General features: G+C 46.9%; 2 protein-coding genes across 2 annotated transcripts; one reads left to right on the forward strand and one right to left on the reverse strand.

Moving 5' to 3' along the window:
- On the forward strand, positions 1-27,894 carry LOC130550463 (solute carrier organic anion transporter family member 1C1-like). The gene is made up of 7 exons (XM_057327940.1): positions 1-137; positions 1,633-1,774; positions 2,183-2,315; positions 2,884-3,008; positions 18,133-18,279; positions 24,410-24,508; positions 27,800-27,894. Exons 1-7 carry the CDS (start codon positions 90-92, stop codon positions 27,892-27,894), a joined length of 789 nt encoding a protein of 262 aa, XP_057183923.1. The 5' UTR covers positions 1-89.
- Positions 9,638-10,862, reverse strand: LOC130550460 (uncharacterized). Its single transcript, XM_057327938.1, has 2 exons — positions 10,770-10,862; positions 9,638-10,707 (listed from the first exon to the last, which is right to left on the reverse strand). Exon 2 carries the CDS (start codon positions 10,674-10,676, stop codon positions 10,041-10,043), a length of 636 nt encoding a protein of 211 aa, XP_057183921.1. The 5' UTR covers positions 10,677-10,707; positions 10,770-10,862; the 3' UTR covers positions 9,638-10,040.

Genomic DNA, 27,894 nt, shown 5'->3' on the forward strand with positions numbered 1-27,894 from the left:
AATAGCGTGATGTTGGACATGATCCTGATGTTTGGACGTTCTGCACTGTTCAATCATCTTTCCTATGTTTTGTTTGCTTCCAGGGCATCATGAGCGTGGAAAAGAAGGCACGAGAGCCATGCTGCTCCAAATTAAAGGTAATGCTGCACGGCTTTTTGTTGATCCTTCATGATCAAAGAGCTGTTAACAGTCCATTTAATCCCATCTGTAGATCAAGTCAATTTTTTCTGCCTAATGAGATTTTGTTTCCAGGAGCCAAACAGTATTCGGACATGAAAGTTATACATTACAAATTAATGTTGATGATTTTTTTTATATAGTGGCATCTATTGGCATACAGTAAAATCGCCAGTGTTAAAAAAAGTCAAATTAACACTCGCGGTGTATATATAATCCACACTCTCAAAGTGTGGATTATATAAACACTGTGAGAGTTAATTTGACCCTCTTTAATACTGGCGATTGTGCTGTGCATCTATTTAAAAGTGCACTTTTCTGTCAAATTTTTGAAAAAAATTTTTTTTATAGATTGTGTAAAGTTTGGAATTATAAAACAGATAAACTGTGTCAAATAAGAGTATGTAAACACTTTTTAAATGTCAGACATTAGTTTAACATGTTCATTGTTAATGTGACAAACCTGTGGTTACTCTGCTAGGATGTCTGAATTTGAGGGCAATTGACTAATCCCATTTACCTCAATTGAATTAAAGCAACAGTTACACTGATTTTACAATTGGTTTAAAGCAACAAAGGCTAAGAAAATTTAAATTAGGTTTTAGAAACGTTCTAACATCATTTATTTGCAGATGCCACTTGCTGATTTTATCATTCAATACAATGCATTAATTTTTAAATGTGGCTTAAATGTTTGAAAAGTGCCACTGTAAACTGTTTTGTGATTAACATTTGTTAAGACATAAAAATATCTAACTTTAGTCGGGTTTATCTTTAGTCTTAGCCAAAAAGGCAATGAAAGTAAAAAAGCCTGTGGGAACCCTTTACTCACAGCAATACTATACTAAACCTTTTTCTGTCTCTTCTGTGAGGTCAATGTTTGGGGCGGTGTCAGAGTCGTACTGTAACCAATTAAGGGTGTGACTTCTGACCCAGACTACAGCTTTAACTCTGTAATTGTTCATCTTTTAAAGGTGTAGATTATTTTTTATTATATCTTATTTGGTAGTTCAATAATAGTATCTAATAATTGGATAATAATACCATATTATGTTAATAAACACAATAACATAGAATTAAATGTAATTCTTATGGAGTGTTTATATGGTAATCCACTGTACTTCAAAGAATAACAGGGAATGTCCATGGCAAAGCCAAAAAATACATCTAAAATCTAAATATGGTGCCACACCGAAAAAACATGTAGGTACTTTTAGTTTAAGGCTATTACTGTTACTATTTAAATGATTCATACCTAATATTAATACAAAATAGAAAATAAATAAACTTGGGAGTAGGCTCTTTTGACTAGCCAACCACCAAGAACACTTTAATAACTGCATACAATGTCCTACCAACATCTTCTATGTATTTAAAACTGAGTATTGGTATTTAAAGAATGGATTTTGGTTGCTTAAAAGGTTTACAAAATTTGTTTGTGTGTGTGTCCCTCAGATGTTTCTGGTTGCCATGTCCTGTGTGTTCTTTGCCAAAGCATTTCAGGGGAGCTACATGAAGAGCTCCATCACACAGATTGAGAGACGCTTTGACATTCCCAGCTCTCTGATAGGGGTCATTGATGGAAGTTTTGAACTTGGTAAGAATTAAAATCACTTGTTTAAGGCCTGAATGTAGCAGAATATAAACAAAGCATTTAATGTATAGCCCGAAAAAGTATTGAACATCTTTGCATCGGATACAAAATAATAATAACAATGTGCAATCAAATGACGCAAGAGCTTTTCTTACTACCAATATCACTTTGAACCTTAAACTTTGTTATTTTTAATGTGGTTTCTTTCAAATCAATGCATGTTGGTTTGATATGTTGTTGCCTGCGAATGACTTTGTTAACAAATAACAAATGTCATTACAAAGTAATTTTAGGTCCAAATACTTCCCGGGGCTAATTGTAATTTTACTGTATAAGCTGCAAACTCTTATAAGTCTATTTTGTTTTGTCAGAACATATGTCTGATATATTTCTTTACAACTTTTCTTTCAGGTAATCTGCTTGTAATAGCTTTTGTCAGTTACTTTGGTGCTAGGCTTCACAGACCTCGGCTAATAGGAATTGGATGTTTAATCATGGCTGTAGCATCCTTTATAACGGCCATGCCACATTTCTTCCAAGGACCGTGAGTTTACACTGACATGTTTGTCAATGCAGGGTCATTTTCTGAAATACTTATAAACTACTTCATGACTACTACAGTACATCGGGGATGGGATGTGTTCCCGAACAACATTCTTGGTGGTCTTAGACCTGCTTTTATGTCTATCAGATTTTGGGGTAGAGATATAGGCCCCCGAGAAAAATATAATTGCAAAGAGGTCTCACTATCATAGCCTAATGGAATTATCACGTATCTAAATGTACAGTATTTTCTTATATAGAGATAGAAAAAAACACAAATTAAAGACAGTTGTTGAAATGAAGTAGATACTTTGAGGTTCTTTTTTAGATTTTTAGATCTTTCTTGCCTATGGGGCCTGAAACGCACCATGACAGGAGTATCCTGTGATCTTTTTGGGAAAATGATTTAACATACAGTATGTGGTAACACTTTACAGTAATGTTGTATTTGTTAACACTTAGTAATGGATTAGCTAACATGAACTAACAATAAACAATACTTTAAAGCATTTTTTATGTTTATTTCAGCATTTACTAGCAAATACGAGTACTGTATGTGTTGCTCACAGGTATGAATATGAGACAACACTTTCACATTCCACCTCCTCCAATGGGACAGAGAGTTCCCTACCTTGCTTAGCCAATGGCAGTCTTCCACAAGATGTTGAACTTTCCACAGCAGAGAAACAAGCAGGTGAGACACTTGACACTGAGACAGACCTGTGATAAGACCACAATACCAATGCTACAGGAAAATTAAACTTATTTTTACACCATTAAGATTCATTATTTTTTGACGAGGAAAACAATAAAGTCATGAAATCCATTCTGTATAAAGACACTTCATTTATAGCAATACGTTTAATTAATTTAAAATTATACTTTACAAATGTACTGAATTGAAATATAAGCTATTGAAATATAAGCTTGATATAGTCAGGGCTTTTATTGCTTAAAGGCGTCATATGGCGTGAATACGTGTTTTTCTGTGTCTTTGGTATGTCACAGAGGTGGGACCAAGTCATTGTATTGCAAGTCACAAGTAAGTCTCAAGTCTTTGCCCTCAAGTCCCGAGTCAAGTCCCAAGTCAAGACAGACAAGTCCCGAGTCAAGTCCCAAGTCAAGACCGACAAGTCTCAAGTCAAGTCCCAAGTCCTACAGTTTGAGTTTCGAGTCCTTTCGAGTCCCTTTAAAGCGAACCCGGTGTATAGAGAGATGTATGGCTTAATGCGTTGTAATAGCCTTACACTACTAGCATTTGTCGTTAGAAACACATCAAATATTTTCAGTTCTTAAAAAAAACCCTAAATGTAATACTCATTTTAACCTAAGGAGGCCACCATGTTCTTTTTCGATGACGTAAACTGGTTGCAAGCACAGCTAGGCAGCCAAACTAAACACCGACACACTAATCAGTTCTTCAGTAAATATAAGGTTCTGTAGGATAATATATGTGACCCTGGATCACAAAACCAGTCTTAAGTAGCACAGGAACATTTTTAGTAAAAGACAAAAATACATTGTGTGGGTCAAAATTATCGATTTTTCTTTTAAGCCAAAAATCATTAGGATATTAAGTAAAGATCATGTTCCATGAAGATATTTTGTAAATTTCCTACCTTAAATATATAAAAACTTTATTTTTGTGAGTGGATGGTCTGCCACAGTGCCCCTGATTAACAACTTCAAAGGCAATTTTCTCAATATTTTGATTTTTTGGCGCTCTCAGATTCCTGAGTTTTAAACGGTTGTATCTCAGCCAGATATTTTCAGAGCGTTTCAGAGAGGAGGGGCAAAGAGGAGATAAAAACATGCACGGTATGTGGAAAATACAGCGTTGTTTAACCTTAAATCGTGTATACACATTGCATTACGTCTAAAACAAATGATAATATTCGTTTTAGCCGTGTCATATGACCCCTTTAAATTTTCAAATAATTTAATTAGAATGCATGCTCTACATTTGGAAAATATATGAAGATATGAAAAAAATGTTTGTCAGCAATACCATATTGTCAGGGATTACTCGGAGTCAAAATGCAGGTAAATCATTTTATTACAATCCTCCTATAACATACAAGGCAGGCACGAAAATTCAGGACCAGACCGCCAAAGTGGCGGGTAATCAGGCAGTTCAGGTAACAGAAAGTCAAGGGGTTTGAGTGCTCGGCCGTTGTGAATGGGAGGTAGACAAAAAATGGCGGGAGGTAATTCCAGGAGGATCAAAAAATAGTTATTTCCCAACGTGGGATAAGATACCCTTGTTCAAAAGGTTGAAAAGGCCCAATAATACAAATGGACAAAATCCAAGAAAGTAAGTTCCACAAGGCAGGGTTCGAGCAATATATTCCAAGGTAAGTGTCCAGGGGGATTAGTCCGAATCCGAGGCAGAAATCCAAGGCACTGGGTGAGCCTCCACAAGACAAGGCACTGGATGAATCTCCACAACACAGGGCACGAGATGAGTATCCACTAGACAGGGCGCTGGATGAATATCCCCAAACAGGATCCAAGAGGGAGTAGATAATCCGTCTGGGGCTGAGCCGTAAATCCGCCAGGGGGAAGCCTCCACAGAGAGAAAGCCACTCGACCAACCAGGGGTTTGCTGACGGGCAGAAGAGCCAACACTGCAGGCAGGAAAGAGGTAGACACCGTGCACAATAAAAGCACTGGAGCCTAGACAAAAAAGTGATTTATATAAAGTTCCAATCCTAGAAGCAAGACCGGATGGTCGACACGAAACCAACATTAACGATCCGACACTGGACAAAGAATGACTCGGGTTGAAGTAGAGAAAGAAATCAACGAGTAACGAGCAACCAAGAGAGGACAGAGAGAAACGTCTTGGTTACGGATGTAACCTCAGTTCCTTGATGGAGGGAACGAGACGTTGTGTCGAACCGACAGATTGGGGTTCGTCTTGAGAACCTATCATCTTCTGAGTATTTTGAAAAGGCCAATGAAAATTGGCAAATGAAATTTGAATGCCGGACTCCTCCCCGGATGTCCGGGTATAAGAGGGAAGCCGGCGTGCTCATTCATTTACCGTTTGGTCTGAGGAGCCTGAGAGCATCCCCCCGACCGCTGCGGCGGACGGCCAGCGTTGTGGCATAAAGGACACAACGTCTCGTTCCCTCCATCAGGGAACTGAGGTTACATCCGTCACCAAGACGTTCCCTTTCTGTAGGTCTCTCGTTGTGTCGAACCGACAGATTGGGGTTCCTATGGAAGACGCCACAGCGCTGAGCCGCGTCACAATCTCTAGCGGAGCGACATTGACTGGCCTGGGTGAGTCAGACGTAGGCGCTAACGCAAAATTGTGACCATCCAGTGGAGAGGTAGGGGGTCCCAGAGCTTTTGTGAAAAGATGGGAAGCCCCTGTCACCGGCCGTCACGGGCGGAGGCCTTAGTTCTCTAACCAGCGAGAAGCCACCCGGCACCGTAAGGGCCACTGGGTAAGCATTATCCCCCCTGGGGGAAAAGCGCTGCAGAGACCACTACCTACCGTAGGTAGGAATTAGTGGAGACACCACATGGTCTCACCATCAGGGGAGAACTCATGGGAAATGTGCGGACTGCAGGAGTTAACCACAAGGTGGGAGTCCACCTAGGGAGGTCATGGGTTGCCGAGGTGGGAACCATTCATGAGGATACATCAGACGGAACAGCCCACGGAGGGGGGGTTACCACGTCTGGAGCACTAGGTCCGGTTAGAGCTATGTGGGAGATAACTCAACTGTTCCCCGGCCTAAGGGGGCAGGGCTGCTCTGCCCAGCCTGCCCCGAGGAAGGTGCTAGTGATGGATAAAAATGCCTGTTCTTTACCCAGTGGGGGAAAGAGGGGAGGCGTAATAGCCGCTGATCCCCCTAGAGGAAGGGGGAAGGGCTTTCGCAGGCGTACGCCCTACCGGCTGCCGGTCCTACACATTGCCCTGCAGGACGCGGGCTGACACCGGTTCCGCGCGTAGGTATTAGAACCTCACGGAATTGTTGGGCATAGCCCAACCCGCAGCTCTGCAGATGTCTGCTAGAGAGGCGCCCTGAGCCAGTGCCCATGAGGAGTGTGCCTCACTCCCAACGGGCAGGGGCAAATTGAGGTCGGTATGCCATAACGACGGCATCCACGATCCAGTGCGACGGCATCCACGATCCAGTGATCCTCTGTTTGGAGACAGCCCTCCCTTCTGCTGACCTCCAAAACAGACAAAGAGCTGCTCAGAGCTACTGGGTTCTGCGTGCGGTCCAAGTAGAGGCACAGTGCGCATACTGGACACAACACGGATAGGTTGGGTCTTCCTCCCCGGTGGGGAGTGCCTGCATGTTCACCACCTGGTCTCTCGGGAGAGTGATGGGAACTTTGGGCACGTAGCCGGGGCGGGGTCTCAAGATAACGTGAGAATCCCGGCCCCGAGTTCTAGGCAATCTGTGGACACGGAGGGTGCTTGCAGGTCCCCTACCCTCTTGGAGGTGAGCGCCATCAGGAGAGCCGTCTTTATCGAGAGTGAGAAAGAGCGGCAGCTCCGAGAGGCTCGAAGGGGGCGGGGCCTCTTGAGGCCCGCCACCTAGGTCGCAAGAGGGTACGGAGAGCAGATAAGGTGGTCGCCTTCTGGCGCCCCTTAGGAACCTAATGACCAGGTCGTGCCGTCCCAGAGGCTACCCAGCAACTGGGTCATGATGGCCCAGCGGCTACATACAATCCCAGTGTGGAGAGGGAGAGATTACTCCCCAGTCTCTCTTGAGGAAGGGACAGCTCATTCCCGATCGAGCAACTCTGCGGGTCTTCTCGCCGAGAAGAGCACCAGGACGAGAAGAGGTGCCACTTATGGGCGTATAGCCGCCCAGTGGCCAAGGCCCTAGCCTGAGTGACTTCCCAACCAGACCGGGGGTGGGTCACTCAGGATCTCCTCGTCCCATCCAGACATGGAGTCCAGGTTCTGCCTGGGATGCCGTAACGTGCCCCTTCCGGGGAGGCAAACAGGTCCACCTGTGCCTGGCCGAACTGCTCCCAAATGAGCCGGACTGCACGGGGATGGAGTCGCCACTCTCCGCGAGGCGTCGACTGATGAGAGAGCGCATCGGCTGTCTAGTTCAGGATGCCTGGGATGTGTGTGGCTCGCAGGGAGCTGATCACCTGCTGACTCCAAAGAAGGAGGCGTCGTAGCCACACATAAAATATTTCGCAATTTGGCAACATTTCTAAGGTGGAAGAAGGCTGTTTTTGTGACATTTGAGATGTGATTTTTAAATGACAGGTTGCTGTCTAATATAACGCCAAGGTCTTTAACTGTATTTGTTGGAGTAACAGTGCAGCCTTCAATTTGCAGGTCATAATCCAAAATATTCTGCTCACGTGTCTTTGGTCCGATAAGTAATATTTCTGTTTTATTAGAATTTAAAAGAAGGAAATTACAAGTCATCCAATGCTTTATATCATCGATGCACTCTGCCAATTTGGATAGCTGGAAGGAATCATCTGGTCTTGATGAGATATACAGCTGAGTATCATCTGCATAACAGTGGAAGCTAATTCCATGTTTTCTAATAATGTTTCCAAGGGGCAGCATGTATATGGAGAATAGCAAGGGTCCTAAAACCGATCCCTGAGGTAATCCATAATTTACTTGCGTTAGATTTGATGATTCCCCATTTAAATGGACAAATTGATGTCGGTCTGATAAGTAAGATCTGAACCATTGTAGTGCCTGTCCCTGAATACCGGTATAATTGTGTAAGCGATCTAGAAGTATTTTATGGTCTACAGTATCGAACGCAGCACTAAGGTCGAGCAGGACTAGGAGTGAGATGTTACCTTTATCTGATGCTATAAGCAGGTCGTTTGTAATTTTAACGAGCGCAGTTTCAGTACTATGATGCGGTCTAAAGCCTGACTGGAATTTTTCGTGTATGTCATTATTTTGTAAGAAAGAGCACAACTGAGTGGACACTACTTTTTCTAGTATTTTAGACAGGTAAGGGAGATTTGAAATCGGTCTATAGTTTCCTAGTTCATTGGGGTCTAAGTTTGGTTTCTTGATAAGAGGCTTAATGACGGCCAGTTTAAAGGGTCCTGGGACATGGCCTAGATTAATTGACGAGTTGATAATGTTATAAATGGGCTCAATTGCAACGGGTAATAACTCTTTTAATAATTTAGTTGGTATGGGGTCTAATAAGCAAGTTGTAGGTTTAGATGTTGCAATAAGTTTAATTAAATCTTCCTGTTTTATAGGTGAAAAACACTGTAGCCTTTCTTTTGGGGCGATGGTTGGTACTAATTTATAGGACAGACTTGGAGGTTGAGTTTTTACTATTTTGTCTCGTATGTTTTCGATTTTCTCTGTAAAAAAATTCATGAAATCATTGCTACCAAGGTGCGGCGGAATACCCAGGTCAGGTGAAGTCTGTTTATTTGTTAGTTTAGCAACTGTACTAAATAAAAACCTTGGATTGTTTTTGTTAGTTTCTATGAGGTTACGGAGGTGCTCAGCCTTTGCTGCTTTTAGTGCCTTTTTATAACAGTTTGCACTCTCTTTCCACGCAATTTTAAAGACCTCTAATTGGGTTTGTTTCCATTTGCGCTCCAGTTTACGTGTTTCTCTTTTAAGGGCGCGAGTGGTGCTATTGTACCATGGTGCTGCGTTTTTCTCATTAATCTTTTTTGACTTCATAGGTGCGACAGCTTCTAATGTATTAGAGAAAATAGTACCCAATTTGCTGGTCATGTCATCGAGCGATTCTATATTTATTGGTATGGTTATTAAAGGAGTCAGATCTGGCAAGCTCTTTGCGAAACTATCTTTAGTAGTCGAGGTAATTGTTCTACCCTGTCGATAACGAGTTAAACGGCTGATTTCTGCAGTGCGCAGTGTACATGTTATAAGATAGTGATCAGTGACATCGTCGCTTTGAGGTATAATATCTATATTGGTTAGATCGGCTCCGTGAGATATAATCAAGTCTAGTGTATGATTAAATCGATGAGTGGGTCCATTGATGTGTTGTGTTACTCCAAAAGAGTGTAATAGCTCTGTAAACGCCACTGCTAATGCATCGTTAGCACTATCTACGTGGATATTAAAGTCTCCGACAATTAGTACTTTATCAACGTTAACCAATAGGTCCGATAGGAAGTCCGCAAACTCTTTCAGAAAATCAGTGTAGGGACCAGGGGGTCTATACACTGTAGCCAACGTACAAGAAAGCAATGGTTTTTTACTGTCAATTGGAACAATTATGTTCAACGCAAGCACTTCAAATGATTTAAATTTATGCTCCGTTCTCTGAGTTACAGTAAGAAAGTCTCTAAAGATTGTTGCGACACCGCCACCTCGACCAACCGGACGTGGCTCATGCATATAACAGTAGCTTGGTGGTGTACACTCATTTAGACCGTAATAATCATTTGGTTTAAGCCAGGTTTCGGTAAGGCAAAGCATATCAAAATTGTTGTCTGTGATCATTTCATTTACAATAACTGCTTTTGAATTTAGTGATCTAATATTAAGTAGGCCGAACTTTATGAGTTTGTTTTGGTCGTTTATTACATTGTCCTCAGGTTTAATCACGATTAGATTTTTTCTCTGAGATTTGGCTATTTTGTTATTTTGTAGTATTATTCGGGGGACAGACACAGTCTCTATGCATTTGGAAGCAGTAACATTTATAACAGATGAGTGGGAGGAACACAGACTATGGTTAAAGTTTTGACTTACCGCTGGGAGACGTAGTCAAGCGGTGCGTAGCGTCTTTGAGATGTTGTCAGACAGAAGAACCGCTCCGATGCTGCTGGGGTGCAGGCCGTCAGGGCGGAAGAGCCTAGGTCGCTCCCAGAACAGATCAAAATTATCAACAAAGAGCAGCTTCTGTTCAATACACCATGACATCAACCATTTATTTAGAGCAAATAGTCTACTGAACTTTTCATTCCCTCGTCGGTAGGTAGGAAGCGGCCCTGATACAATGATCCTCGCCGTGGGCGATGCGTTGCGTACCGTCTCGATCAGACTCCTGAAGTCCCTCTTCAGGATCTCCGACTGCCTCATCCTGACGTCATTCTCCCCCGCGTGCAGCACGACAGCTCCGACGTTTGCATCGTCCTTCAGGATCGCAGGTACCTGCGCAGAGACATCAAGAACACTGGCGCCAGGAAAACAATGAGTGCGCACCTTACCTTTAGTGGAGGAAGCGCGTACGTTCCGGACGATTGAGTCTCCGATGACCACAGCGTTGCATTCCGTCTCGCAGAGGGCGGCAAAGCGGTTCCTGGTCGGGATCTCGAAGACCGGTGGCGGCGGTTGGGTCATCGCTCCAGTCCTAGCTCGCGCCTTTCGCCGTGGGTGTGCCGGTGCAGGAGTGAAGTTCATTTGGGCTGACCGTGTTCTCGAAGCCTGGGCTCTGTGCAGAGAAACACGCGGAGTAGAAGTGGAAGGAGTATTAAAATCGCGATGAAAACTTACCGCGGATTTGCGAGCGTCAGCTCTGGATGTTTCCAGCACCGTTTTACGTTCTCGCAGTCGTGTCTGCTTCTCTAGTAGATCCTGGATCTGCTTCTCCACAGCCTCCAGTTCCGACTGAAGTGCGATCGTTTCCTAATCTGAACTCAGAGGTACAAACACATCTGAAACATTAGCCATTAGTGATGTAATAATGAGAACAGTGTGTTAAGCAGTGAGCAGGCAGGCTGGGAATGCTAACAGCCTGAGGCTAATAGCGAGTGATCCAATAAAAATAAATTATCGGTGCGTTTAAGGACGATTTTTGGTATGGGATATACTTAAGGATATGTTTTACCCTCGGTGAATAACAATTTAAAACACAAGTCTTAAGATATAACAAGAATAAACGATGTATTAAGAATAAGTTTGAAAGAGCTCCGACTCAAACCACGCGCTCTCAGCAAACAGGAAGAGACCGTGGTGGCACACTCCACCTGGGGACATCGACGTATCCTCTAGCTGTCTCAACCTCAAGGGAAGAGAGGGTGACAGAACTTTGTTTGATGTGAAACGTGCCGGAAAGGGGGCGTTTCCAGGTCTTACTAAATTCCTCATGCATTTCCGGTAAACACGGCACTGGGGGCGGGCGCGGCTTGGAGCCACGCTCAGACCCAAGGTGCCATGTAGCCAGCCGCTAGCACTGGGAGAGGCAGTGCATGCACTGCAACCCAACACTCACGGCGGCCCGGGAAAATATGGCTGACATTTCGATGCCCGCTTCTTCCTGGGCTCGACCCCCCGAGGGAGGGAGCCCAAGGAATCGTCGGAGTCGGATGGCAGTACATCACCCCCCGATGCTGCAAGACCTCATCTTCACGCATCTTTTCCGAATACGTGATTGAGGAGTAATGGTGGGACCGTCTCCTGGGGGACGATCAGAGGAGCGAGACGCGGTGCGTGAGCCAGCGGCTGGCGGATTATCGCTCACAGTAATCTCATATCACCCTCACTGCTAGCCGTAGCGGACGGCAGGGCCGTAGTCTTTTGAGCCTCTCGGGATTGCCGCTCTTTCTCAGTCCTGATAAAGACGGTTTTCCGCATGGCGCTCACCTCCAAGAAGGAAGGGGATCTGCAAGCACCCTCTGTGTCCACAGATTGCCCAGAACTCGGGGCCGTGATTCTCACGTTATCTTGAGACCCCGCCCCGGCTACGTGCCCAAGGTTCCCACCACTCTCCCGAGAGACCAGGTGGTGAACCTGCAGGCGCTCCCCACCGGGGAGGAAGACCCAACCTTCCGTGTTGTGTCCAGTACGCGCACGGCGCCTCTACTTGGACCGCACGCAGAGCCCAGAAGCTCTGAGCAGCTCTTTGTCTGTTTCGGAGGTCAGCAGAAGGGAGGGCTGTCTCCAAACAGAGGCTGGCGCACTGGATCGTGGATGCCCTCGTTAGGGCATACCGATCTCTATTCGCCCCTGCCCGTGGGGAGTGAGGCACACCCCTCATGGGCACTGGCTCAGGGCGCCTCTCTGTCAGACATCTGCAGAGCTGCGGGTTGGGCTATGCCCATCAACTCCGTGAGGTTCTAATACCTACGCGCGGAACCGGTGTCAGCCCGCATCCTGGCAAGGTGTGGGACCGGCAGCCGGTAGGGCGTACGCCTGCGGAAGCCCTTCCCCCTCCGGGGGGAGCAGTGGCGATCCCGCCTCACTTCTTTCCCCTCGGGTAAAGAACAGGCATTCCATCCATCACTAAGCACCCTTCCAGGGGACAGGCTGGGCAGAGCAGCCCTGCCCCCTTAGGCCGGGGAACAGTTGAGTTATCTCCCACATAGCTCTAACCGGACCTAGTGCTCCAGACGTGGTAACCCCCCCTCCGTGGGCTGTTCCGTCTGATGTATCCTCATGAATGGTTCCCACCTTGGCAACCCATGACCTCCCCAGGTGGACTCCCACCTTGCGGTTAACTCCTGCAGTCCGCACATTCCTCCCATGAGTTCTCCCCTGATGGTGAGACCATGTGGTGTCTCCACTAATTCCTCCCTACGGTAGGTAGTGGCCTCTGCAGCGTTTTTCCCCCCGAGGGGGGAATAATGCTTACCCAGTGGCCCGTACGGTGCCGGGCGGCTTCTCGCCATTTAGAGAATTAGGCCTCCGCCCGTGACGGCCGGCGTTAGGGGGCTTCCCAACTTTTTGTGGAAAGCTCTGGGTCCCCCTTCCTCTCCACTGGAAGGTCATAATTTCGCGCTAGCGTGTTCGTCTGACTCGCCCAGGCCAGTCAACGTCGCTCCGCAGAGATTGTGACGCGGCTCAGTGCTGTGGCGTTTTCCATAGGAACCCCATTCTGTCGGTTCGACACAACGTCGAGAGACCGACAGAAAGGGAACGTCTTGGTTACGGATGTAACCTCGGTTCCCTGATGGAGGGAACGAGACGTTGTGTCCCTCATGCCACAACACTGGCCGCCCACCCCAGCGGTCGGGGGAGGATGCTTTAGGCTCCTCAGACCAAAGGTGAATGAATGAGCACGCCGGCTTCCCTCTTATACCCGGACATCCGGGGAGGAGCCCGGCATGCAAATTTCATTCGCCAATTTTCATTGGCCTTTTCTAAATACTCAGAAGATGATAGGTTCTCAAGACAAACCCCATTCTGTCGGTTCGACACAACGTCTCGTTCCCTCCATCAGGGAACCGAGGTTACATCCGTAACCAAGACGTTCTTGTGGTCCGTCCAGACCAATAAGGGCTGTTCAGCTCCCTCTAGCCAGTGGCGCCATTCACCCAGGGCTAGTCTCACCGCTAACAGCTCCCCATTACCGATGACGTAATTACGTTCTGCAGGGCTGAGGTGGACGCTACTGACGAGATCCTGGAAGACGGCTTGAGCATTGGTCAGACCAAAAGGAAGAACCAAATACTCGTAATGTCCCATTGGGGTGTTAAATGCCGTCTTCCACTCATCTCCATCTCGGATGTGGATGAGGTGGTACGCATTGCGGAGGTCTAACTTAGTGAAGACCCGGGCTCCCTTTAACAACTCAAAGGCGGAAGACAATAAAGGTAGGTGGTAACGATTCTTAACAGTAATGTCATTTAAACCTCGGTAATCAATACAGGGACGTAGGGAGACATCCTTCTTACCGACGAAGAAAAATCCTGCGCCCACAGGGGAATATGAGTGCCGAACGAGACCAGCCTGGAGTGACTCCTGAATGTACTTGTCCATGGCCTCTCTCTCAGGACCGGACAGGGAATAGAGACATCCCTTAGTGCCTGGGAGGAGGTCGATGACGCAGTCGTAGTCGGATTGTGCTGTACGATCCACGGGAGCCCCAAAACGATAGGGTTGGTAGGGGAATCGAGGACATACAGCACAATGCTCTCGTGGTGGTTGCCAGAAAGGAAGAGACCTACAGGGGGGTGACTTGAGTGATGGTGTGGAGGAGACTGCCAGAAAGCGACCGGACTTCAACGGGTTCCGTGAGAGGAAATATGGGGATACCCCAATCGCGGGCAGTGGTGGCGTCAATGATATTGCCCTCTGCCCCCAAGTCAAGGCGGGCTTGACCACTGTGAGTGACCCCCTGAAGGAAATCTGGGCACGACCCGAAGGAGAGGTTGTAGGAGAGATAGCGCCCACCAGAACTCTACTGGTGGGCCTTGGCTTTTAGTGGACAGCAAAGTGGCCTGCCTTGCCACAGTAGAGACATAACCCTTGGGCCAAACGCAGCTGTTTCTCCTGAGGTGTGAGACGGAGGCGCCCCAGTTGCATGGGTTCGGAATGATCCAGTGGGGGTGTGGAGGATGCAGTGCTGGCAACAGTCTTGGGATGGGTGTGTCGAAAAGGCTTGGTGAGGTGGCCTTTGTGGCGACGTGCCAGGCGGATTTCTACCCATAGCGTGAGGCTGATGAGAGCGTCAAGATCCCTGGGAAGGTCAAGCGGGACCAGTTCATCCGGGAGGTTGGGGTTCAGCCCATCGACGAAATGGGAACGAATAGCACTCGGATTCCAGTCAGACGATGCCGCAAGGGTCTTTAGGTGGATGGCATATTCCGTGACCGAACCCCCTTTCTGGGTATGTCAAGCGAGCTGGGTGGCTGCTTCGTCCCCCTGAGCCGTCCGGTCGAATAGGTTAATCATCTCCTTGCGGAAGTCCTCAAATGCGTTGCAACAGGGAGCGTTGGCATCCCAAACGGATATTTCCCAATCCCGAGCTGAGCCAGAGAGGAGTGATAGGACGTACACCACCTTGGTTGCCTCGGAGTTATAACAGCGGGGTTGTAGAGAGAAGACAAGGGAACATTGTGAGAGAAAAGCTCGACAAGAATTGGGATCTCTGGAATACATGGGTGGATTGTTTGCATGGGGTTCTGGTTCCCGGGTGGGCATCAACTGAAGATCCTCAACTCGAGCGACTAGTTCTGCAACTCGGGCGTGGAGAGTTCCGATCTCCTGGAGAGTGGCATTCAATCGAGTGAATGGCGAGAGGTAATTCCAGGAGGATCAAAAAATAGTTCTTTCCCAACATGGGATGAGATACCGTTGTTCAAAAGGTTGAAAAGGCTGATAATGCAAATGACCAAAATCCAAGAAAGTAAGTTCCACCAGGCAGGGTTCGAGCAATGTATTCCAAGGTATGTGTCAACAGGGATTAGTCCGCAAGACCGAGTTCCAAAACCACATTCCACCGGTGATAATCCGAGGCAGAAATTCCACTACACAAGGCACTGGATGAATCTCCACAAGACAGGGCACAAGATGAGTATCCACTAGACAGGGCGCTGGATGACTATCCCCAAACAGGGAGTGGATAATCCGTCTGGAGCTGAGCCGTAGATCCGCCAGCGGGAAGCCTCCACAGAGAGAAAGCCACTCGACCAACCAGGGGTTTGCTGATGGGCAGAAGAGCCAACACTGCAGGCAGGGAAGAGGTAGACACCGTGCACAACGAAAGCACTGGAGCCTAGACAAAACAGTGATTAATATAAAGTTCCAATCCTAGAAGCAAAACCGGCTGGTCGACACGAAACCAACATTAACAATCCGACACTGGACAAAGAATTCGGGGTTGAAGTAGAGAAAGAAATCAACGAGTAACGAGCAACCAAGAGAGGAGAGAGAGAAACCAAAGTGACACCAAGTGAGGAGAGTGAAACAATAATGAGCGGGTAATAGCGAAACAAGGGGGCGGGGTGACAGACGCAGACAGCTGTCAGACCGCACCACGTGATTGACAAAGAACAAAACAAACAAGTGCTCAGACCCAGGACCAGACACATATATTTTAGAACTGGCTGAATGTGGTATTTAGCAGGTTTTGAAGCAAAAGTACTATATGTGGAGAGCATTCACTCAACATCGGAGGTGGCTTTTAGATGGTTTCTGAACTCTTCATTTAGCCTTTCCTCAGCATGGTGTCATTGCCAAACAAAGTATTAAAAAATACAGCAAACTCCAAAATATGCAACATATATTTAGATTGAAAGATGGGGATCTGTAACATTTCAAACAATAAATTAAATAAATCTCATATCACAATTTGCCTTAAAAAAAATGTTCAAAGTTGCAGAATTTTTATAAATCTTTTTTTTCATAATCCTAAAAAAAGCCAATGTCAATGCCATGCAACAGTATACAAATGGTCATTTAAGTTGTGCTATTATATTTGAACTATAACACTGATAAATCTCTTTGGTCTCAGTTTTAATGTAAAAAGACTCTTTTTCTCACTACTAAGCTGCAAAGTGCTCTCAGGGTAGTGAAACACGCGGATTCAAAAGCAGGTTGTCACGCTTGGCATGGGTGGTGAGACAAGGAGAGAGGACCCAAAAGCAGACAGCGGGTAAGGGGTTAAACAAGACTTTTAATAAATAATAAAACACACAAAACAAAAACCCACGAGGCAGTAAAACAACAGTATAATAAGAACAAAGACTAACTACACTAAACAAGACTAAAAATAACATTTACAACATATTACACAAGACTAAGATACACTTAACAGGACAAGAACTCACCCACACGAAACAAGACAGAGTACAATGATTCAGCACAAGACAGAGGACACAGGGGCATTAAATAAGGGGACAAATCAAGAGGGAACAGGTGTGGGCATGAACTAATTAACAATCAATAACGAGGAGACAAAAGGGCGGGAACAGAGACGCAAGACCGGAGAGTGGAAGACCAACAGGGTCAAAACGCCTCTCTCCACATAAAACAAAAGGTTCTGTCATGGTTCTGCCACAGGTCAAGAAAAGCAAGACAAGATGGGGCATGAGTACAAACACAGGCAGATGCACTGTAAGAGTCCAATAGAGTCTAGAACTGGGAACAGCAGGCAGATGTCCAGTAGTGAGAGCCGGCAGACCACAGAAGAGCTGGTGGCCGGGAAATCCAGAGGCCGATCAGCCAGCAGCGCCGGCTGCGGGTGACGCAGCGGTGGTGGGGAATAACTCCCGAGGGGCACTAACAAAACCAAAAAAATTAATCAAGGAAAACAAAGACTGGAACCTGGGCAAAAATAAAAGAAGGGTAAAATAGTCCAACTAAACCGTAGAACTTTAACTAAATCCAAGGGAAAAAATAATCCAATAGAAAAAGGTAATCCACAGACAAGACAAGGTAAACTGGAGTCAGGACAAGATCTCAACTAGACAAGCGGTATTGGCAAGAGCCAGGTACAGTCCAAACAAAAGCAACGATCGCACAAAGATGGTGAGAAGTGGCATTGACTAAATGGGGAAAAACTAATAAACACCAGGTGAAAACACTAAGACTAACGAGGGAATGATAGGTGGCAGCTGGCGGGGCACACTAACACGCAAACAGTGAGCTCGTGGAGCTGTCAAACCGTTCCCACGTGCTCGGGACATTCACACTCTCACAACAGAAGGAACTAAACAGACATGTGTCAACCCCAGGACCCAACAAGTGCCATTAGAAATCCTGGGAAACGGTATGAGCCGATAGCCTACTGGGCAGTGCTCCGACATGTGGTGCAGTTGCGCATCGGGCGACCTCTGGTTCGATTCCCGTCTCGTGGTCCTTTCCCGAACCCACCCCCTTCTCTCTCCCACTTCGCTTCCTGTCCTCTGTACAATTAAAGGCAAAAACGGCAAAAACAAATCTTTAACAGAAATCCTGGGAATCTGAAGCTGTGACAACAAATATCTAAAAATGTTGGCTTGTAATATGATTTTACTACCCACAATGCACTGCACACTAAATCGCTTCTCTGGTTTCTCATTTTAAAACTACTTTCATCTGGTAAGCCTAAATGTAATTGATACGTTTGTTTTCTCTTACAAGTAGATTTACTTTCGTTTGTCTACTCTAGAGTCATGTGTGAAGTTATCCGGTTGTTGTGTTTTCTGTCTTGCAGAGTGTGAGAAAGCTGCCGGCTCATCCTTATGGATCTATGTCTTTCTCGGGAACATGCTTCGTGGGATCGGAGAGACCCCTGTCATGCCTCTTGGGTTGTCCTACCTAGATGACTTCTCAAAAGAGGAAAACACTGCCTTTTACTTGGGTATGATTGATTCCCGGTTTCAAATACTACTTCAGCAATTCTGCCACACATTTAAGGCCTAGTAACAACCTGGTAGTTACACTGTAACCCCCTAAGACTTCCTTTACTGGTAAATTGGATTAATTTGTAATCTTGGATAATAATTATATACCACACGGCAATGCCCATCGAGGTGACATGAACCCGAATATTTTAGCACAGGCCATGAATCTCAACCAAATGACACCATCAAACGCTTGTTTTTAAGATCTTTTGTTCTTTGTTTACTATTTACCTCTATTTATGTGCATGCATTTGCATGGTCATTAGTGTCATGACTCGGGAGGAATAAGAGATTCGGAGACTCAAATGCGGGAAAAGAGGGTTTTATTGATCACACAACAGTCCACCGGAAACCAGCTACAGGTACCTCGTGAGCCCGTGGGGAGATGACTCGACCCAGCGGCACACACGGTAAGAACGGTAATAGAATCCGGACAGGAAAAACCTTGACTCTAACGGACGCTCAGCGGGGAGGGGCCTCGTCCCGCTGGCAGAATCCGAATGACTGTGGTGATCCCTTGTGAGGAGATGCCGGGAGGTGATGAGAGCGGAGGTCCGAGACGCCAGAGAACACTGAGGAGGTACAGGGGAGAAGAGAGTAGCCAAGAGCAACAAGACACTGGAGCACTACTGAAACAAATAAACACGACTAAGAGATTACTAAGACTAAGACAAAATAAACTAAACAAGACTGTGGCAGTCAGAGCTGGCATTACACACGCAACGGTCTGACAAAAGACAAGAAAACAAGAGGGATTAAATAGAGGGGACCTAATCAGCGGGGAATGAACAACAGGTGAATAATAATAAGGAGCCAGGGGGGACTGCTAATTAGGGACGAGCAACAGGAGTGTAGGTGATGAGGTGATGGAAACCCGGTGAGAGGAAAGCCTGAAGGGGAGACACGGGGACGGGGCTAGTGACGTAGACACTAAACACGTGGAGAGCCGTCAAGACGGTTCCACAAGAGTTTGACAAAACAAAACAAACACTCACACGAGACAAAAAGGTCACGACAAGACTGAGATCACGACATTACCCCCCCCACAGGCGCCACAGGGCGTCTAGGGGGAGGGCTCACCTCGCTTCCGGTGGAAGTCCACGATCAGCGACCGGTCCAGGATGTCGCGAGACGGCACCCAGCACCTCTCCTCTGTACCATAACCTTTCCAGTCCACTAAATACTGATAACCCCGGCCACGTCGGCGTACGTCCATCAGTTTCCTGACGGTGTACATCGGGGATCCGTCCACCAGGCGCGGGGGGGGGGGGAACGGGGCGTTTGCTGGCAGGGTTGAGGGTGGATGTGACGACGGGTTTGACCCTGGAAACATGAAAAACAGGGTGGACTCGACCAAGAGGCGGGGGAAGCTTGAGCCGGACGGCCACCGGGTTAACCACCTTGGTGATGCGGAATGGTCCAATGAACCTCGGAGCCAACTTGTGAGAGGGCACCCGGAGAGGCAGGTCCATGGTGGATAACCATACCCGTTGACCACACACGTAGGCCGGAGGAGAAGACCGGTGGCGATCGGCTGCTGCCTTGGTCTTCTGGGAGGTTCGGGCCAGAACCTCTCTGGCCCTCGTCCAGGTGCGGCGACAACGCTGAACGAAGGCCAGAGCAGAAGGGACTGCAGCATCGAGTTCCTGAGAGGGAAACAAGGGAGGTTGGTAACCCACAGAACATTCAAAAGGGGACATACCTGAGGAGGATACCGGAAGGGAGTTGTGGGCGTATTCAATCCAAGAGAGCTGTTGGGTCCAGGAACTGGGATTTTGTGACGTTAAACAGCGGAGTCTGCGTTCAAGATCCTGGTTGGCTCGCTCACACTGCCCATTGGTCTGAGGATGGAAACCGGAAGACAGACTCGTAGAGGCCCCGATCTGTCTGCAGAACTCTTTCCAGAACCGGGAGGTGAACTGAGGACCCCTATCAGACACGACGTCAGTGGGCAACCCATGTAGGCGAAAGACGTGGTCCACCACCAGTTGAGAGGTCTCCCGGGCGGAGGGGAGCTTGGGTAGGGGAATAAAATGAACCGCTTTGGAGAAACGGTCCACCACCGTAAGAATGACGGTGTTGCCGCCAGAGGGAGGAAGGCCAGTGACAAAGTCTAAGGCAATATGAGACCAAGGGCGGGAGGGGATGGGGAGAGGGCGAAGCAGACCAGTGGGAGGGCGGTGGGATGATTTACATTGGGCGCAAACTGGGCAAGCCAACACAAACTGTTTAACATCAGCATTCAAAGAAGGCCACCAAAACCGCTGGCGGACGGACGCCAGGGTTCCCCGGTTACCTGGATGGCCGACCAACTTGGAAGAATGGCTCCACCGCAGGACTTCGGGGCGCAACGCAACCGGGACAAACAACCTGCCCACCGGACACTCTCTCGGGACTTGCACCCCTCGACCGGCCTGCTCAACTTGTCTCTCGAGATCCCAGATAGCAGCCCCGACCACCATCCCCTTGGGAAGAATAGGTCTGGTCGGAGGCTCCCCTCCGGGAATCTCAAAGAGACGAGAGAGAGCATTGGGTTTAACGTTCTTAGACCCCGGCCGGTACGAGAGGGTGAAGTTAAACCGACCGAAAAAGAGTGCCCAGCGGGCTTGGCGTGAGTTTAGTCTCTTGGCTGAACGGATATACTCAAGGTTCTTATGATCCGTCCAGACCAAGAATGGCTGCGCTGACCCCTCCAGCCAGTGACGCCACTCCCCCAAAGCCAGGCGGACCGCCAACAACTCTCGGTTACCTATGTCATAGTTCCGTTCGGCAGGGTTGAGGCGATGGGAGTAGAAGACGCATGGATGCACCTTCCCATCATGACTAGAATGCTGAGACAGAACCGCGCCTACCCCAACGTTGGATGCATCGACCTCGACAATGAATTGTTGCTCGGGTTCTGGAAAACAAAGCACAGGAGCAGAGACAAAACGAGACTTGAGATCATCAAAGGCTACCTGAGCTTGGGAATTCCATCTGAACGAGACCTTAGTGGAGGTTAATGCAGTGAGCGGTACGGCTATCTGGCCGAAACCCCGGATGAATCAGCGGTAAAAGTTGGCGAAACCCAGGAACCGCTGAAGGGCTTTACGAGAGTCTGGGACAGGCCATTCGGCGACGGCTCTGATCTTGGCGGGATCAGGGTTGATGCCTCTGGGAGAAATTATGTGACCAAGGAACGAAACAGTGACAGCATGGAACTCGCACTTCTCCGCCTTGACAAAAAGTTGATTCTCTAATAAACGCTGGAGAACCTCCCTGACGTGTCGGGTGTGTTCCTGGAGAGAGGGGAAAAATATCAGAATATCATCCAGGTACACAAAGACAAATCGATTAATCATGTCCCCCAACACGGCATTAATGAGGCCCTGGAAGACGGCAGGAGCATTGGTCAAACCGAACGGGAGTACCAAATACTCATAGTGTCCCGAAGGTGTATTAAACGCCGTCTTCCACTCGTCCCCCTCCCGGATGCGGACCAGGTGATAGGCATTGCGAAGGTCTAGTTTAGTAAAGACCTGGGCTCCCTGCAAGAGTTCGAAGGCAGTTGACATGAGAGGTAGGGGGTACTTATTCTTAACTGTAATCTCATTCAAACCTCGATAATCGATACAGGGACGCAGGGAGCCGTCCTTCTTCTGAACGAAGAAGAACCCTGCACCGGCCGGGGAGGAGGAATGGCGAACGAGCCCAGCCTGTAAACATTCTTGAATATACTTGTCCATGGCCTCTCTCTCCGGGGCGGACAGTGAGTAGAGGCGCCCCCTAGGCGGAGAAGTGCCTGGGAGAAGGTCTATGGAGCAGTCGTAGGGGCGATGCGGAGGGAGAGAGGTGGCTCGCGACCTGCTGAAAACGGTGCGAAGATCGTGGTACTCCTCCGGAACCCCAGCCAAATCGGCGGCCCTGACCTGAAACACAGAAGACACAGAGACAAGAGACGGAGCAGAACCAAGACAAGACGTGTGACAAGATGGGCTCCAGGCCACCACAGAACCCCTAACCCAATCAATGTGAGGATTGTGCTGAGACAACCAAGGATGCCCTAAAAACGAGATGGGTCTGTCGAGGAGCTTGATCGGAATCTTCCACCAGGCTGCGGTGGTGGCATCGAGGAAACTCCCTTCAGCACCTGAGTCGAGAAGAGCCTTGCCGGTGTGACTCCGGCCATCGAACAGGATCCGGAACGGCAGTGAGGAACGGGAAACAGGAGAGGAAATAGGAATAGCGCCCACCCGGACTCTCCGCTCTACGGGTGGGCGGAGCCTTTTAACGGACACTGGATGACTTGGTGCCCATCCCTCCCGCAATAGAAGCAGAGTCCGCCGAGAAGGCGCTGCTGTTTCTGTAAAGGTGTCAAGCGAGAGCGGCCTAGTTGCATGGGCTCCTCCTCGGGGCTGGCTCAGGTGACTTTAGGGAAGGTGAGGGCGTCTCGGACTCGCCAAGAGGTGGGTGAAGGCTGCCAGCGTCGGCGATTGTTTAAACGGGTCTCGACCCGGAGGCAGAGGTTGGTGAGGGAGTCTAAATCCCTAGGGGGTTCGAGTGTGGCGATCTCGTCAGCAATGGACGCATTCACCCAGTTGAGAAATCGAGCGCGTAGCGCTACCTCGTTCCAGTTGCAGGCGGCCGCCAGCGTCTGGAACTTGATGGAATAATCCGTGATGGAGTTACGACCCTGGGTCAGGCTTGAGAGCTGGGCGGCCGCCTGCTCCCCCTGAGCTGACCTGTCGAACAGCCTGATCATTTCGGCCCGGAAGTCTGTGAACGAGTGGCAAAAGGGTGCTTGAGACTCCCATACAGCTGTACCCCACTCTCGTGCCCGACCCGTCAGCAGGGTTAAAACAAACGCCACCCTTGCCTCTTCGGTGGCATAGCGGCGTGGCTGAAGGGAAAACACCAGAACACACTGGGCGAGGAAAGGACGGCAGGCATTGGGGTCTCCGTTGTAAGGCGGGGGGTTATTGACATGGGGCTCAGACTCAGACAGAAGTCCACGAGACGGGTTGGAAGAAATTCGACTCGCAGCGAGTTCTCTGCGCAGCTCGGTGACTAGGGCTGTAAGATCCGTGACTTGACCTGCAAGATTTCCCACTTCCTGTGTTGTGGCATTCAGCCGTGTGACCTGCTGTCCGAGGGTGACCCCCTGTTGTTGTAGAGCATTGCGGAAGGGGTCCATCCCCGCTGAATCTCCAGTGTGGTCAGACCGTTCTGTCATGACTCGGGAGGAATAAGAGATTCGGAGACTCAAATGCGGGAAAAGAGGGTTTTATTGATCACACAACAGTCCACCGGAAACCAGCTACAGGTACCTCGTGAGCCCGTGGGGAGATGACTCGACCCAGCGGCACTCACGGTAAGAACGGTAATAGAATCCGGACAGGAAAAACCTTGACTCTAACGGACGCTCAGCGGGGAGGGGCCTCGTCCCGCTGGCAGAATCCGAATGACTGTGGTGATCCCTTGTGAGGAGATGCCGGGAGGTGATGAGAGCGGAGGTCCGAGACGCCAGAGAACACTGAGGAGGTACAGGGGAGAAGAGAGTAGCCAAGGGCAACAAGACACTGGAGCACTACTGAAACAAATAAACACGACTAAGAGATTACTAAGACTAAGACAAAATAAACTAAACATGACTGTGGCAGAGCTGGCATTACACACGCAACGGTCTGACAAAAGACAAGAAAACAAGAGGGATTAAATAGAGGGGACCTAATCAGCGGGGAATGAACAACAGGTGAATAATAATAAGGAGCCAGGGGGGACTGGTAATTAGGGACAAGCAACAGGAGTGTAGGTGATGGAAACCCGGTGAGAGGAAAGCCTGAAGGGGAGACACGGGGACGGGGCTAGTGACGTAGACACTAAACACGTGGAGAGCCGTCAAGACGGTTCCACAAGAGTTTGACAAAGCAAAACAAACACTCACAGAAGACAAAAAGGTCACGACAAGACTGAGATCACGACACATTAGTAGCCGTATGCAAATCTTTGATTTTAATAGAAAATACAATTCATTTACTTGTTTCTTTCTTTTGTTATTGGTATGTTTTCTGTGATTTCTCACAGTGTCTTTCACTTTTTTTATTTCAGCTTGCATACAGACTGTGGGAATTATAGGGCCCATGTTTGGATTTATGCTGGGTTCATTCTGTGCCAAGCTTTATGTGGACATAGGAGCCGTGGATTCAGGTAATACTTTTCAGCACAATATTACAAAACTATTATCACACTATTACAAATGCCTCAAGCTTTGTGTGTTACCAAGCAGTGTACAGATTGCATTCGAGTGCTGTTGTAGCTACTTAATATGAGCACTCTTTGAGTTAAAAAGACTTGCAGTCGTTGTTGTTTCTATTTATAGTTAAAAACAAGAGAATTTTGATTAAGATATTTCGAAAATGAAATGGACGAAATTACCAACATCTCACATTCCTTAAATGAAGTTTCCTTACATAAATCTGATACATAGAAATTAGTCCTTTGCCTTTCATTATGACTGTCATAGTTGCTTAACGTAAATTGTGCAAAAGGTGAGTGTTCGTCCTTGAGCCTCATCGATTTACCAGGCCATTTGTACAAACCAGTTTTGAAGATTAACTCTGTGATAGCCCTCTGTTTTCCCAAAAGTCTGTAGCCATACATATTGTTATGTGAGATCTGCAGTCACTGAAAACATGCGTATATGTGGTTTAATGAATCACAGGGCTTTATGATAAAGCATGTGTGACACATTTTCAGTGTTTCTTAGGTAAAAATTACCTCGCTGTCTATACTGCTAACTGGAAGAGTCCTCAGTGAAACACTTTTCAAGAAACCATTACACAAAAAAGTTTGTGAGGTTTCAAATGCTAAANCCACCGAACGTCCAGCACCACAGCATAGCGCCGCGAGGAAGAGCCTCTCGGCTGGCTGAGGACCGAGCAACAGCATGTCGGGGAACCAAACTTTTTTTTTTTCCTCTCTCCCCTCTCTCGTCCCTGTCGCTCGGGGTGCTCCCGGCTCCGTTCTCTCGTCTCGTCGGTGCGTACCCCCAGGCGCTGGGGCTCTCAAGGGGGGGCCCCCTGGGGGGGAGTAAGGACAGGCGTGGTGGTACCCCCCGGCCTGTGAGGGGCGATGGGGGTATGTAGCGAGGAAGGCGGGACGAGAGCTGTGGGGCAGGAAGGCGGGGCCGGTGGCGTAAGTGATAATGAGTATCAGCTGTACGCGCACCGGTCCCGCATGCCTCACGGGGAGCTAGGGAGCATAAGAGGACGAGCGACGGGACTGCCGACGAGAGAAGACCGGGCCCGGAAATAGGTTAAGTTTGTTTATGTGTTCGTGTGGCCGGCAGTCGACCGTGAGGTGGCTGCCGGCCTGTTATTTGCTGTTTATTGTTTATTTATTTTTTAATTAAAGTTTTATGAATGTTCGCCGGTTCCCGCCTCCTTCCTTCCCTACATTGAACTTTGCTACATCGACATTCCACCATTAGATACAAACCTTGTTGCCTAGAAAATAATAGTGGCAGACAAGAACGATTGGATAATAAAAAATAAGAGATAAAGGGAATTTACCTGATTGGTTTAGGAAAGAACCTCCTTTCCTAAGTTTCACTATAACTGTAGGCTGGAAAACACCAAGTTTTCAGATGACTTGGGACATCTCACTTTGTTTGGCCTGATCAAATAAAGTTAACTCCTTGACACCTGAACCTTCTTTGTCTGAGAGATTTTTTGAACTTCAAGATCGACTTTTACCACATCACTGTACAACACAATAAATTACAAACCAAATTTTAATTATGTTAAAGTAATTTTTAGTTGATGTATCTTTTTCAGTTCCTCTTATGTCCTATAACCGTAAGTGTAGTTTATGACTTGTCATGTCTGACAACCATGAAGTGTCACAATACGTCTTGTCTCTATACTGAACAACTTTGTACCTCGCTGTCTATACTGCTAACTGGAAGAGTCCTCAGTGAAACACTTTTCAAGAAACCATTACACAAAAAAGTTTGTGAGGTTTCAAATGCTAAAACAAAGTTGTTCAGTATAGAGACAAGACGTATTGTGACACTTCATGGTTGTCAGACATGACAAGTCATAAACTACACTTACGGTTATAGGACATAAGAGGAACTGAAAAAGATACATCAACTAAAAATTACTTTAACATAATTAAAATTTGGTTTGTAATTTATTGTGTTGTACAGTGATGTGGTAAAAGTCGATCTTGAAGTTCAAAAAATCTCTCAGACAAAGAAGGTTCAGGTGTCAAGGAGTTAACTTTATTTGATCAGGCCAAACAAAGTGAGATGTCCCAAGTCATCTGAAAACTTGGTGTTTTCCAGCCTACAGTTATAGTGAAACTTAGGAAAGGAGGTTCTTTCCTAAACCAATCAGGTAAATTCCCTTTATCTCTTATTTTTTATTATCCAATCATTCTTGTCTGCCACTATTATTTTCTAGGCAACAAGGTTTGTATCTAATGGTGGAATGTCGACCTTTACTTGGTTTTTAAAAAATAAGTTTTCCTGTTGGTACCAGTTTTCAGGCCTCAAAGTGAACAACATGTTCGACCTTCTGAACTTTATCTAGGTCAGGCCTCAAACAGGCCTCAAAGACATCACTGAATTTTATATTGCTGAAATCTGTTCTATACTTGGTTAAAATGAATAAAAATATATTTATGTTAAAACAACACTCAATCATTACTTAAGTATACTGATTATATCATTAAATCATCTTCATATATTCACTTGTAGAACTCAATCATTGGTCTAATTATTAACACATCTATGGTAATATCATTCCTATGAATACTTCTTATAAGTGGGATGTACAACAGAGCCCAAAAGTGCAATGTGCAAATACAACATCAACAAAATGATCAGAATTGTGCAAATACAACATCAACAAAATAATCAGAATTATACACAAAATATTCCCCCCTTTGGGGCTCCATAAGAGTCCCACACATGATTAAGTCTACTAATTTAAGAGGAATATCTACTACAAAGAAAATATATCTGCGTGAGCAAAATTAATCAATATCCAGGATAATACTTATTGGAAGTATACAAGCTATAAAAGATAAAAATCCAACTGACCCATCTTGGTCATCTCGTAACACGGATAACACCTGCTTTTAACCAATTACTTTAGTAACCTTTCTTACTCAACTGCAAAGAGTTGATCAATTGCAAAGAGTTGATCATCACTGACTGAGTAAACCATCATCTGATGATGAGGACCAGATGGAATAACTCTCTTACATGCCTGCATTATGCAAGGCCAAAAACATAACAATATCACAATTGGTGATAGAATACAAACAGCCAACATCAATATGTTATGCAGATTAGGGAATATGCTGTTAGACCAGTCCCAAATGAAAGAGTCTGTGTTCACTTCATTCTTTGTGATCATTGTAGACAACAATGTAATATTCTCTATTCCTTGTTCGATAAGATGTCCATCCGCGTCATTGTCTGGTATGTAGGTACAACAAGTCTCTCCTACCATAACACAAACGCCTCCCTGCGCTGCAGTGAGTTTATCCAAAACCATCCGGTTCTGGAGAGCAGTAAATCGTAA

The sequence above is a fragment of the Triplophysa rosa genome, unplaced genomic scaffold, assembly GCF_024868665.1.
Source record: "Triplophysa rosa unplaced genomic scaffold, Trosa_1v2 scaffold339_ERROPOS141128+, whole genome shotgun sequence".
In the NCBI taxonomy this organism is placed as follows: Eukaryota; Metazoa; Chordata; class Actinopteri; order Cypriniformes; family Nemacheilidae; genus Triplophysa; species Triplophysa rosa.